Raw genomic sequence first — 13,923 nt, 5'->3', positions numbered from 1 at the left:
ACAGAAAATCAAAAATTAGCCAGGCTCAGTGGAACATGCCTGTAAGTCCTAGCTAGTCAGGAGACTGAGGCGGCAGGATGCCTTGAGTTCAAGGTTCCAGTGAATAGTGATCAAGCCACTGCATCCAGCCTGGGTGACAAAGTGAGACTGTGTCTTAAAGAGAGATAGGAAAGCTCATAATTTGGAATCTCTTCAGCTATGTTCATGTTCATAGCTCTATCATATATAAGTAGATGTGATAGCTTAACCCCAGCCCCGCAAAAAAAAGCTTTGTTCCGTATGGTTACACAATAATTATAGATTAGGCTCTACTTTACGCTATAAGCATTTTCTAAATGTATCTATTCACAAAATACTTTCTGCTTAGCACAGCTGATAAATATGTTGAGTCAGTGTTTAAGGAAATGGCATTTTGGGAAATGTTGAACTTCACAGGTAGTAGATAATCTGAGTAAACAAAATAACAAGGCTTTGGGGGTAACCCCAAAGACTTGACAGACTTAGCTAAGTGTAACTGTTACAGAGTCATTAGCCTTTAGGCACAGACTGCATGGATAAGTGATTATTATCAGAAGATGTTAATGGAGTAAAATATTAGCCCTATATGATGACTCTGGAAGAGTAAAGTTGTGAAAGATTTTAGGGTTGGGGAGATGGTAAAGATAATTTGTAGTAAGTTATGATATACCAGGAAGGATAGTTTAGAAAATTCCATGTGGTCAGAGCATATTTATAGCTAAAGAAGAATAATTACAACCTGAAATCAGGAGAGAAGGATGAGAGACCTAAGGCCCTGCCAGAGAGAATTTTCCTTCATAAGAAGTCAGGTGTTTGTAGAAGTTGTTTTACTATTAGATTGAGAGAATATAGAAATTACAGTGAATAGTCGGGAAAATATTTGTTAAAGCTAGCTAATTTAACTCTGATTATGAAGAAAAGAACTAGAAGGCCCTGAGAAATGCCCTTAAATAAGTCAAATATTGATAGTATTGGGTAACATAAAGATGTATGCTCCTATAACTTGTTTTATAATCTCAGGTTGAAGAATTTAAAAGTATACCTGCCAAGAGTAACAATATTATTAATCAAACAACAACCAGAAACAATGCCCTCGAGAAGGAAAAAGAGAAAGAAGAAAAAAAATTAAAGGAAGTTATGGATAGCCTTAAACAGGAAACACAAGGGCTTCAGAAAGAAAAAGAAGTAAGATTTTTTTTTAATCAGTGTTTATTTTGGTGGCCTTTTTTTTTTTTTAAAAAACTTAAAGATTATTTTTTCAAAAATACTGAAACCTGAACTGGTAAGTTTGGACTTTTAATGTCCAACATTCCTAAAACTAGTCAACCTAGACTTAGATGACTATTCTTTTGATTCCTGCTGTCCTGTTTTTTAAAAAGTTTACTGAATGAGAGTTTGTAGTAGTAGCAGAAGGTGTGATGTCAAATACAGTACCTTGATTATTATATATGCCACTCCTAAGCCTGTTGAATCATCATATTTTGTTGCCACCTGTAAAACCTGGAGCCACACTAAGCACAGGTTAATGTCTCCTTTCTTTTTGCTTCTATAGCTCTTGTGTAATAGTTAAAAGCTGTGGCTCTTGTTTCAGTTATTGGTTCAAATCCTAGGTCAATCACTTACTGTCTCTGTTCTTGTGCCGGTTGTCTTATCTCCAAGTCATCTTTCTTAAAATGAGAAAGAAAATGTCTACTTTGTAAAAATAAAGAATAAATATATCTATATAAAGTACTGAGAAAGAAATGTTAGCTATAATTTTAGCACTTTATTAATAAAACGAGAGCATGAAGTTGTCACATTGATATGTATTATCTACCCCAACAAGAGTAAGCATAAAATTATCTATCTTTGTTTATATGTACCACAGCATTTTTGACAGTGCTAAGCATGTTAAATACATATATTAATGGATAATGGTACTTGACTGCATTAAAAAGTCATGGACTTAATAGAGTCTGCTCTGGCGTATCGACATGTTCTAATGTCAAACTGTAAAACTTCACAGGTTAGAATACCTGTGTGATGAAGTATCACTTATTAATAGAGTCTGCTTTGGAATATGGACATGTTCTAATGTCAGATTATAAAACTTTACAGGTTAGAATACCTGTGTGATAAAGTGTCAATGGATAATGCAGTAGCTTTCATGATGGGATACTTCATGGTTAGTGGATTTTCACTGTTTGCTTATTTAATATATATTGAGTACTCATATGCCCTGCACCCCATGTTAATGACAAAGCTAGGCCTCAAATGTCTTTATTCCTCGGCATAATGATCTATCTCACAAAGCTCTTGTGAAATCAGTTGGGAAAAGACTGTACAGTGAATATTGACAACTAGGCAAAAACTGAATCTTGTCCACTTGTGAGAATTTCTTATTTCTATATACTGTGCTTATAGAATCTCCTTTCTTAAATTGAATATAAAATGTATGGTTTCATTTCAGTGTAGGTTTGAAAGTAAATATCTGTCCAGATTTAATGAACTCATATTTTAACAGAGTCGAGAGAAAGAACTTATGGGTTTCAGCAAATCGGTAAATGAAGCACGTTCAAAGATGGATGTAGCCCAGTCAGAACTTGATATCTATCTCAGTCGTCATAATACTGCAGTGTCTCAATTAACTAAGGCTAAGGAAGCTCTAATTGCAGCTTCTGAGACTCTCAAAGAAAGGAAAGCTGCAATCAGAGATATAGAAGGAAAACTCCCTCAAACTGAACAAGAATTAAAGGAGGTAAGTCTTTGCTTCTCTATTGCATCAGAACATCATTCGTCCACTTTAGCTTTATACATTTTTGTTGTTTTTAATCTCCACATCTAAGGTGACTAGTGATAGATAAATTTTATTCATTTTGTATAATCTCAAAAGAATGAGGTCAGCATTTCAGTATTCCATGTGAACTGAGACTATCAAGAAACTATATTATCCCCAGAAGCATCATACAGTAAGTAAATCACCACCACCACCCCACTGTAGAAATAATTTAAACAAAAGAAAGTTTGTGTTTCTTTAAATCTTAAGTATAGACAATTTCAGGATAAATAAAAAACGTAAGTGTATATGTATTTATATAATGAATATACAAACAACTACCTTAGTATGTTTTGGGTTTTGAATTTATGGATGTAGTTTCTTTGCTGGCATTCCAAAATGTTATAAACTAACCAAGATGTATAGCTTAGCTCATCGGTGCCCGCCCCCCATCCTTGAGTGAATTAGATGTGTAAGGAATTTTGTAAACTTTAATCTCCAAAGATCTCTAAAACCTCAGTAGGCAAGGTGGCAATGAAAAAAAAAATCTGTTTGAAGTGTAATTATACTGAAAATAAATATGAGTCTTTTTCATTTTAGTAAGTGCATGCTATTTGGTCATCAGGGAATTTCATGACCAGGTAGAATTTAAATGTAAATTAAGTTAGATCCAGTGACTACTTCTGTCTTCCTGGTGATTCTGTTTCTTTTGAGATGAATTATGTCAGTAACTTGGTTTAAACTTTATGCCAGTACAGTAAGTAATAGACATAATTTAAATCTAGTGGATGGAGGAAAATACCAGTTACAAAAGATGGCTGCAGCTAAGTTGGAGATTGAGAAACTGAGAGGTTGTGTTTATGTGTGTATGTATGTGGTTCCTCTCTTGTTGGGAGCCTGGCATTTTTGTATAGCAATAGGACTATCCAGTCATCTTTCTCCCCTTCGTTTCAGAGGTGTGGTTTTTCTCCAGCAATCCCCAGCCCCATTCAGCTAAAATAAAGCACAGCATAACCATAGTCCTGCCCAGTCATTCATACCTTGAATCCTATTTCTGGGTCTGCTTTTCATTAGGGCAGAGCTTAAGAATTAGGGCACACTTATGTATAACTATGTAGTATCAAACTGGGATTTCCACAGCCCCAGCTATACTTTCTCTATCAAGATGAACTGTTTGCTCCTGGAAAAAATATTACACCTAATGTTTTCTTTTATTGACCCAAGTAATTTATGCCCCTTTTAAACCCATCCATATTTTCCACAACCAAACCAGCAATTGCCATACAGCTGCTCAGTTTTAGTTCAAGTTTTTGTTGTTGGTCTTTTTTTCTTTATTGTTATTAAAGCGTTACAACTAATTCAGTGCTATGACTGGTCATATTTAGGAGTTAATGCTTCTGAATTTCATTTTATTTTCACTTTTAGAAAGAAAAAGAACTTCAAAAACTTACACAAGAAGAAACAAACTTTAAAAGTTTGGTTCATGATCTGTTCCAAAAAGTTGAAGAAGCAAAGAGCTCATTAGCAATGAATCGAAGTCGGGGGAAAGTTCTTGATGCAATAATTCAAGAAAAAAAATCTGGCAGGATTCCAGGAATATATGGAAGATTGGTAAAATAGATTTTTGGGGGGCATGGCTTTACTTTTTTTTTTTTTTTTAAGAAAGTGTAACTTATTTTTTTGCCTTGACTTAACCATATTTCAAGTGTCACTGTATATAAAATAAGATTCATTTTGTTTGTTTTAAGGTACATTTCTTCTTAAACATTTTGCCCTTACAGTTTCTTGTTTACTTAGCTTTTGATAAATACAATTATTTCATACATATCAAAAATATTAGTAATGGCACACAAACTTAAAACCATTTTATCCTTTTTTTTTTAGAAGAAAGACTAGCCAGGCACAATGGTGTGTGCCTGTAGTCCCAGCTGTTGGAGAGGCAGAGGCAGAAGGATCACTTGAGCCTAGGAGTTCAAGTCCATCCTGGGCAATATAGCAAGACTCTGTTTTTTAAAAAATGAAAATTAAAAAAACTTTTTTATATATTTTGGGTTTCACACCATTTTACTTAGGTTTGGGCTAGCATTTATGGATACAACAAGGGATAATCTAAAAATCCAAGCTAGCAATAGTGAGGACCATTACTGCTTCTTAGCCTCGAGGGAAGGGAGTTGCGGTCCAGAGGAAATGGGGAAAATGGATACCTTAACCCCACCTATTGCCTGCCCTCCAGTCTCAGCTGAAACCTCAAATTGGCTGAAGGTGGAGAGTCAAAGGAGCCAGTTGATGCAGTCCTTAAGTCAGCCTTTCGGAGAAGGGAACAAAGTGATTTAAAAATTACCCAACATGATTGCTTCTGCATATCTTGTATTGGGACTTCCACCTTATTTTCTTGAAGATAACAGTTTGATCCTATTCATTTCCTCTCAAAGAAAGCCCAAACCAGTGAATACTGCTAGATAGCTATGTAATAGATAAACAGATAAATGTGTTTCATCAGGATTTCCATAATTTTAGATGCTTTTCAATAATTCAAAGTTTTCTGAGTTGTGCTTATAGTTCATTTAGGTTTTATAGCTTCATGTTTTCATAAAATGAAAACAGTTCTTTCATTTTGTGCTCATTAGAAATTCAAGCTGCATATTCATAAACTTCTGCATATTTTGTATTTTGTTGTGTACCCTTTTGTTCTCTTTAAAACCATGTCTACATGAAGTTTTTCAATTAAAAGAACTTTTTAAAACTTGATGAATTAAATGGTCCTATGCTTTTCTGCCTAACTCTTTTTCCCCCCACTCTCCATTATTAGGGAGACTTAGGAGCCATTGATGAAAAATACGATGTGGCTATATCATCCTGTTGTCATGCATTGGACTACATTGTTGTTGATTCTATTGATACAGCCCAAGAATGTGTAAACTTCCTTAAAAGACAAAATATTGGAGTTGCAACCTTCATAGGTTTAGATAAGGTGGGTATTCATAATAACCTACCTATAATTGAATTTTTTTTTTTTTTTTTTTTTTTGAGACGTAGTCTCGCTCTGTCACCCAGGCTGGAGTGCAGTGGCGCAATCTTGGCTCACTGCAAGCTCCACCTCCCGGATTCACGGGATTCTCCTGCCTCAGCCTCCGGAGTAGCTGGGACTACAGGTGCGCACCACCACGCCCGGCTAATTTTTTTGTATTTTCAGTAGAGAGGGGGTTTCACCGTGTTAGCCAGGATGGTCTCGATCTCCTGACCTTGTGATCCGCCCGCCTCAGCCTCCCAAAGTGCTGGGATTACAGGTGTGAGCCACCACGCCCAGCTCTATAATTGAATTTTTAAGTGCTAAGTGTGTTTTTCTTTTTGGTTCAAGCTTTTTCTTAATGGTTACTCAGTGAACACCTGATGGATTTTGAGGATTATTTTATGTTCTGGGGTTATATGATTATAAAAAATTGTTTGACATATTGCAGTGCCTCCACTAAAGGAATGTACATTCCAGTTAAAAGGAGAAAACCTTTATTGAGATAGTTTACCTACAATAAAATTTATCATTTTAGGCCAGGTGCGGTGACTTATGCCTGTAATCCCAGCACTCTGGGAGGCCAAAGCGGGTGGATCACGAGGTCAGGAGTTTGAGACCAGCCTGGCCAACATGGCAAAACCCCATCTCTACTAAAAATACAAAAATAAGCTAGGCATGGTGGCAGGCGCCTGGATCTCAGCTACTCTGGAGGCTGAGGCAGGAGAATTGCCTAAACCTGGGAGGTGGAGATTGCAGTGAATCTAGATTGCGCCACTGCACTGCAGTCTGGGTGACAGATTGAGACTGAAAAACAACAAACAAAAAAATCATTTTAAAATATGCAATTTGGTGGGTATTAGTATATTCACAGTGTTGTTCACCCATGACTACTATCTAATTCCAGGATATTTTTATCACTCCCAGAAAGAAACCCCATAGACAGTAATAGTCACTGCCTATACCCCTTCACCCCCTCCAAACACTAACTACTTTTTTGTGTTTATAGATTTATCTGCATATAAATGGAATCATACAATATATGGCCTTTTTATACAGCTACATTTACTTAGCGGGTTTTCAGGTTCATGTATGTTGTAGCATGTATCATTACTTCATTCCCTTTTATTGCCAAATGGTACTCTGTTACATAATTTTGTATAACCATTTGTCAGTTGATGGACATTTGTGTTTTCACTTTTTGGCTGCTTTGGCAATACTTCTGCTATGAACATTTGTGTTGTGTACAAGTTTTTGAGTGAACATGTATTTTCAGTTCTCTCGGGTATATATATATACCTAGGGTAGAACTGCTGGGTCATATGGTAATTCTATGTTTAACTTTTTGAAGAACTGTCAAGATTGTTTCCACAGTGGCTGTACCATTTCCCGCAAGCATGTGTAAGGGTTCCAGTTTCTTTACGTCCTCGTTAACACTTGTTATGGTACATCTTTTTGATTATAGTCATCTTAGTGAATATGAAATGGTATCTCATGGTTTTGATTAGGATTTTCCTGGTGATTTATGATAGTAAAAGTCCTTTCATGTCCTTGGCCATTTGTTATCTTCCTTGGAGAAATGTGTGTTTCAAATCCTTTGCCCATTTTTTAATTGGTTTCTCTTTGTTGAGTTGTAGGATTTATTTATTCTGAATACAAGTCTCTTGTGAGATATGATTTACAGATATTTTACCCTATTCCTTGAATTGTATTTTCACTTTCTTGATGGCATCCTTTGAGGCACAATTTATCTTTTTTTTTCCTTTGGTTGCTTGTGTTTTGGGTGTCATACCCAAGAAACCACTGCCTAATCCAAGGTCATAGTGATTTACCTCCTTTGTTTTCTTCTAAGTGTTCTATAGTTTTGGCTTTATATTTAGGTTTTAATCTATTTTGAGTTAATTTTATCACGTGATATAAAGTAGAGCTCAAACTACTCTTTCCATGTGGCTATCCAGTTATTCCAGCACCATTTGTTGAAAAGATTCTTTACCCCATTGAATTTTCTTGGCATCCTTGTTGAAACCACCCAACCATTAATGTAAAGGTTTATTTCTGGGCTTTCAGTTTTATTACTTGTGCTGGTATAGCACACTGTCTTGATTATTGCAACATTGTAATAAGTTTTAAAATCAGGAAGTCTGAGTCCTCTAATTTTGTTCTTTATCATATTGACTGTTCTGGGTCCCCATAATTTGTACGTATGAATTTTAAGATCCAGATGGTCAATTACTGCCACAAAAATAACTGGGATTTTGATACAGGTTGTATTGAATTTGTAGATCAGTTTAGATAGTATAGCCATCTTAACAGTATTAAATCTTTAGATCCACAAACATGGGATGTCTTCCGTTTAGGTCTAATTTTAGAACCTTTTGTGTATAATTCTTGTTTCTTTTGTTGAATTTATTCCTGTGTTTTTGTTTTGTTTTGTTTTGTTTTGAGCTTTCTTTTTTGTTACTGTTTTTTTTTTTTACTTTTAGATGGCTGTATGGGCGAAAAAGATGACTGAAATTCAAACTCCTGAAAATACTCCTCGTTTATTTGATTTAGTAAAAGTAAAAGATGAGAAAATTCGCCAAGCTTTTTATTTTGCTTTACGAGATACCTTAATAGCTGACAACTTGGATCAAGCCACAAGAGTAGCATATCAGAAAGATAGAAGATGGAGAGTGGTAACTTTACAGGGACAAATTATAGAACAGTCAGGTAATAGTGTTTTTGTTTCTTGTTTTTTGTTTTTTCCCCACAGCATTGACTTTATTTAATCTTGTTGGGGAGACATCTAAAGCTGACTTCTCTCCCCTGTTTTCTAGGTACAATGACTGGTGGTGGAAGCAAAGTAATGAAAGGAAGAATGGGTTCCTCACTTGTCATTGAAATCTCTGAAGAAGAGGTCAGCATATCTAAAATTGTATCCAGACTTTTTTTTTTTTTTTTTTAATAGCTTTACCGAGGTATATACTTACCACAAAATTTGGCCATTTTAAGTATGGTGTACTCAAATTTCAATAGATTAAATTTTCTGTAAATGACTAGGGATTTTTTATGTAAAGTCCTTTAAAGTTTTAGAAAACAAAATATTAATCAGAAACTATATGCTCAAAATAAACTTTTTAGTACATTTGGATCATACAGATATTCCATAACTTACATAATTATTTCTGTTTTACATTTAATTTATTGGGTTTTTTTTTTTTGCAATAATTGCTGTATTACATAATTTTTTATTTCAAAATAATTCTTTATAAGTATAGCAAAGACTTCTTGATGCAAATCTCAACTTTGAAGTATTTTATACTTTTTTCCTCCTCAAAAACATGTTCTTAAATAGCTTGAATACCTTTTCCCAAAGTGTTGTGCTTTGATTTTTTTTTCCCTCCCATATTTTGAAAATTCGAGTTTACATCCTTCCGCTTAAGTATTTGAATCCTGTACCTTCATTGAAATAACAGGTGACTATACAACACTTAGTTTACCTTTCCATCTGATTATTTGATGAAGAAATTACTTGACCATCTCCTGAACTTTAAGATTGGGATTGGAACGGGTGGTTTGATTTTGTTCTGGTCTTTAAGATCAGAAGTTTTAGGCTGGGCGCAGTGGCTCACACCTGTAATCCCAGCACTTTGGGAGGCTGAGGCGGTCGGATCACAAGGTCAGAAGTTCAAGACCAGCCTGGCCAACATAGGGAAACCCCGTCTCTACTAAAAACACAAAAATTAGCCGGGTGTGGTGGCATGCACCTGTAGTCCCAGCTACTCAGGAGGCTGAGGCAGGAGAATCGCTTGAACCCGGGAGGTGGAGGTTGCAGTGAGCTAAGACCGCGCCATTGCACTCCAGCCTGGGCGACAGAAGTTTTAGTTTTCTTCGTAAATTGACTTTTCTGTCAATCTGAAATGGCTCTTGGAGAAAACTTTCTTTGTAGGTAAACAAAATGGAATCACAGTTGCAAAACGACTCTAAAAAAGCAATGCAAATCCAAGAACAGAAAGTACAACTTGAAGAAAGAGTAGTTAAGTTACGGCATAGTGAACGAGAAATGAGGAACACGCTAGAAAAATTTACTGCAAGCATCCAGGTATGTGCGTGTGTGTGTGTGTGTGTTTGTGTGTGTGTGTGTGTACTGAAACTATCGGGATTCAACAGGAATTTATCAGAACCATTTCGCTATTTGCTTACAATTTATTAAATATATAAGGGAGGGAGGATCTATAGGCAGATCTAACTCTTGATTTTGTTTCACCGAGTACTAATAGATAACGCCCTGTCACAATGTTGCTCCAACCACAGCTACTCCTGTTTTCCGTTTGTACTCCATAGAAACATTACTTTCCTTAACAACTATATGACCCTTTATTTTTATTCTCTTTTCAAAGTGGAATGCTTTTTTAATTATGAAAAAGCAATGCACGCCCATTTTTTTTTTAGTAAGTTTCCAGAAAATACCCAAATGATCGCCTTCAATTTTGACATATGTTCTTTCGACTTTTCTAATACCTAGTTTGCATGTAATATATATGTGGTAGATATGTTAGATATATAAAGTGTGCATATGGTTTTTTTAATGTCATACTAACTTTTCTTAAATTACGGTTTTCTTTCCAAGCCAGTATAAATGTACTTTGTTTTTTAATTGCTTTGGAGCATTTTGTTTATACCATAATTTGACAAATATTTTTTGTATTATGTACACGGCTACGTTAGAAAAAAAATCCTTGTAGGTATACCTTGATTCATTCAGTTATTTCCTTAGATTTCAAAAATTACAAGTATTACACCATATGTGTACAATGTTTAAGGCATTTGTTGCATAATGCCAGATTGTTTTCAGAAAAGGTTATAATTCATGCGCTACTAACAGCATATTCAAATAATTATTTTTCCAAGTCTTTGAACACTAGGGTGGTCTACATAAGTTTGCTACCTTGTAAACAGAAATGTGGCATTTTAACTTGTCTTTATAATGAGCTTATGTATTTTGTGTTTGTTGGCCATTTTCATTTTTTATATCAATGGCACATATCTTCCCTTTTCCTATTAATGTATGTCTTTTTCCTGAAGATTTTAAGTGCCCTTTTTAAAAATTTCACAATGTTTAAAGCAAATGTTAAAATATTGACCTTAAATGTTAAAACATTTTTGTAGCGTTTAATAGAGCAAGAAGAATATTTGAATGTCCAAGTTAAGGAACTTGAAGCTAATGTACTTGCTACAGCCCCTGACAAAAAAAAGCAGAAATTGCTAGAAGAAAACGTTAGTGCTTTCAAAACAGGTATGTTTAAAGATAGACCTATTTTGGGAAAAAAAAAAAAAAAAAAACAGGCTTTTAAAGCTTGCAATATTTAAGAAGCAGTAGAATAATAATAGAAGCTAAGTATATGCAAGTCATTGCACTATTTTATGGTGTTTGTTATAAAGTAAGTGCTATTAATAGTCTCATTTGACAAATAAGGAAACTGAGGCATTTGCCTAAGGTCACACAGCACGTGGTGGTATAGGAATAGGTGATAATAGTCTGATTTTTGAGTCCATGCTTTTAATGCCATACTTTGTATACTTTGGCCCTAATCTTTCCAAAACCCCTTCAAGATAGTGGTTATAGATTTAGAAAAACTATATCACTCAAATAACACAGGGAATAAGTGGTATGCAATCAAAGAAAAACAATGTGTAGTTGAAAACTTAAAATAACATATATATGTATTTTTTTCTTTCATAACTTCTTCTTGTGCACATATAGACATGTAAATGTTCTACCAAAATAGAATCTTTAGGCAGGAAAAGGAATTCACAGGCAGAATTGGCTCTGTAGCCTTAATTGAAATCCCCTGATCATGGACTTGAGCAGCTGTGCTTCTCTTTCCATGTTGGCTTCAATCAAACATAGATGTGCATCTTAATGGGAGAAGGGATGGTAGATTATGCCACAGTCCCCTTCCAGGTTTACAGAGTCTTAGCTAGTGACTCCAGCAGACACGGCAAGGTTCATTTTATTCTTAAGACAGATCCCTGTTACAGTTTGCTTTGTGAGCCAAGGAAGACAAAGACTGATTAACCATCCCAAAGAACTAATGAGAGTGGAGTTGGAGCAATTATCCAACTGCTCCAAAAATGTGGGGATTTTCTTCCAAAAGAAAAAGAGATTTTTAAATGTTGACACATTTCCACAATGCATATCAAATGTGCATTTATACTCACATTAATTTGTATGTGTGTCTGTGTCTGTGTTTATCTGCATTTCTAATATTCAGGCACTCACTTAAATAGTATCTGCCACTGACCAGGCTTTGTTTTAAGTCCTATTGATAGAGCAGTAAACAAAAATAAAGTCTCTTTCCAGGGAGCACACATGTAAGATGGCACATATTTGAGTGGAGGCCCAAAGAAAGTATGAGTGCTAACCCGTGTATGTTTGAGAAAAAAGCATTCCAAGAAGAGTATAAAGGAACAAATACAAAGGCTGAATCAGGAGTATGCTGGGAACACAAACCATTGTGGCTGCAATAAAGGATGGAAGAACCCAGATCCTCTGGGGCCTTCAACCACACTCCCCTTTCCCTACAAGCACCCACAACAATGGCTTTGATGGTACCTAATGGTCAGTTGAGAAGCCAAAATGTATATCTGTGCTATTAATGGCAGCATTTTCATGGAGAGACTGCAAGAGTCTGTATGTGTTTCATCCTTATTTGAAAAGGAATCCTTGACTTTGTTAGGAGCTCTATATATCTCCTCTCATAGAAATGCCATATATTATCAGGAGACTCTCTTAATATCTCATGTGGAGGACCCATTTGTGCAAGCATATCTTTAAAATTAAATATTTTCTTTTCAACTCTTGAACATACTCATATTTTTAAATAAAGGCTACAGCAAACCATTATATCTAAATCTGTGCAAACATTTTATATTTAAGATAAATTGGGCTGCGCATGGTGGCTCACACCTGTAATCCCAGCACTTGGGGAGGCCGAGGCAGGCAGATCACTTGAGGTCAGGAGTCTGAGACCAGCCTGGCCAACATGGTGAAACCCCATCTCTTCGAAAAATACACACACAAAAAAAAAAGCCGAGTGTGGTGGCACATGCTTATAATCCCAGCTACATGGTAAGCTGAACCAGGAGAATGGCTTGAACCTGGGAGGTGGATGGAGGTTGGAGTGAGCTGCGATCGTGCCACTGCACTCCAGCCTGGGCCATAGAGCTGGAGAACCTCTAACTTCATTACAGAAAATCCAGACTTCTGTGTGACTGCTTGCCAGAAGAAACATGTCCAAATTTGTTTATGCCTTCCAAATTATGCAAGTACTTTTGATTGAATTGACCTAAATTCTAAACCCTAGCCACAGGGGAATCTGGGAAATGTTAACTTTTACTCTTCGTTGTCACAGGAAGGAACGCTAATTCATCTTACATCCTCCACTTTGTTTTAATGTGGAGGACTGCGAAGTTATGTTAGCAGAAGAAAATAACCACAGTTTCTTCATTGTGGGCAAGTTAATGTTGAATTAGGTACATAGTGTATCTAAGGCTAAAAATCATTATGAACTCAGTAGTCAAGGAAGTGCCCTAAGCAAAAGTTGTAAAGATACTTTAAAAGAAGCTGAGAACATGAAGCCATTAAGAAATGGTGTGTTTACAGCTGAGCTAGAGTGTTTAACCTTGTGCATTGTTGTAACACCATTTGTTTTGATATAGGATATCATTTTTTTAAGATGCTTTTTCCCATATGCCTAAAATTTGTTCTAATGCATCACGTTAAGTCATAGCAACTGAAGAAATGTACATCTAACAAATGATGTTCATTAGCATAAAAACACAAATTAGGTTCTTTATTTTTTAATCTCAGAATATGATGCTGTGGCTGAGAAAGCTGGCAAAGTAGAAGCTGAGGTTAAACGCTTACACAATACCATCGTAGAAATCAATAATCATAAACTCAAGGCCCAACAAGACAAACTTGATAAAATAAATAAGCAATTAGATGAATGTGCTTCTGCTATTACTAAAGCCCAAGTAGCAATCAAGACTGCTGACAGGTAGAGTATGCATGTTACCCTAACTCGTTTTCCCTTTCCCTGCCTTCACATTGGAAAGGGGGTTACTATGTAATGTTCCATAAAATTTTTCTCTGTTAATT

At 35.6% G+C, this 13,923-nt stretch overlaps 1 protein-coding gene across 2 annotated transcripts in view; it reads left to right on the top strand.

Annotated features, from left to right (window-relative positions):
- The window catches only part of LOC116463411 (structural maintenance of chromosomes protein 4), a 35,079-nt gene that overhangs the window by 15,284 nt on the left and 5,872 nt on the right, over positions 1-13,923 (top strand). For both annotated transcript variants that reach the window (XM_032146502.2, XM_032146504.2), the window contains 9 exons: positions 1,039-1,203; positions 2,522-2,755; positions 4,199-4,384; positions 5,583-5,744; positions 8,264-8,489; positions 8,597-8,676; positions 9,709-9,861; positions 10,929-11,055; positions 13,633-13,822. In XM_032146502.2, the coding sequence (XP_032002393.1) occupies positions 1,039-1,203; positions 2,522-2,755; positions 4,199-4,384; positions 5,583-5,744; positions 8,264-8,489; positions 8,597-8,676; positions 9,709-9,861; positions 10,929-11,055; positions 13,633-13,822 (1,523 nt within the window). The remainder of the gene's footprint in view (positions 1-1,038; positions 1,204-2,521; positions 2,756-4,198; positions 4,385-5,582; positions 5,745-8,263; positions 8,490-8,596; positions 8,677-9,708; positions 9,862-10,928; positions 11,056-13,632; positions 13,823-13,923) is intronic.

This window comes from Hylobates moloch, unplaced genomic scaffold, assembly GCF_009828535.3.
Source record: "Hylobates moloch isolate HMO894 unplaced genomic scaffold, HMol_V3 SCAFFOLD_35, whole genome shotgun sequence".
Lineage (NCBI taxonomy): Eukaryota > Metazoa > Chordata > Mammalia > Primates > Hylobatidae > Hylobates > Hylobates moloch.
Note: the sequence above shows the minus strand (reverse complement) of the source record. Positions and strands in the feature narration are given on the sequence as shown.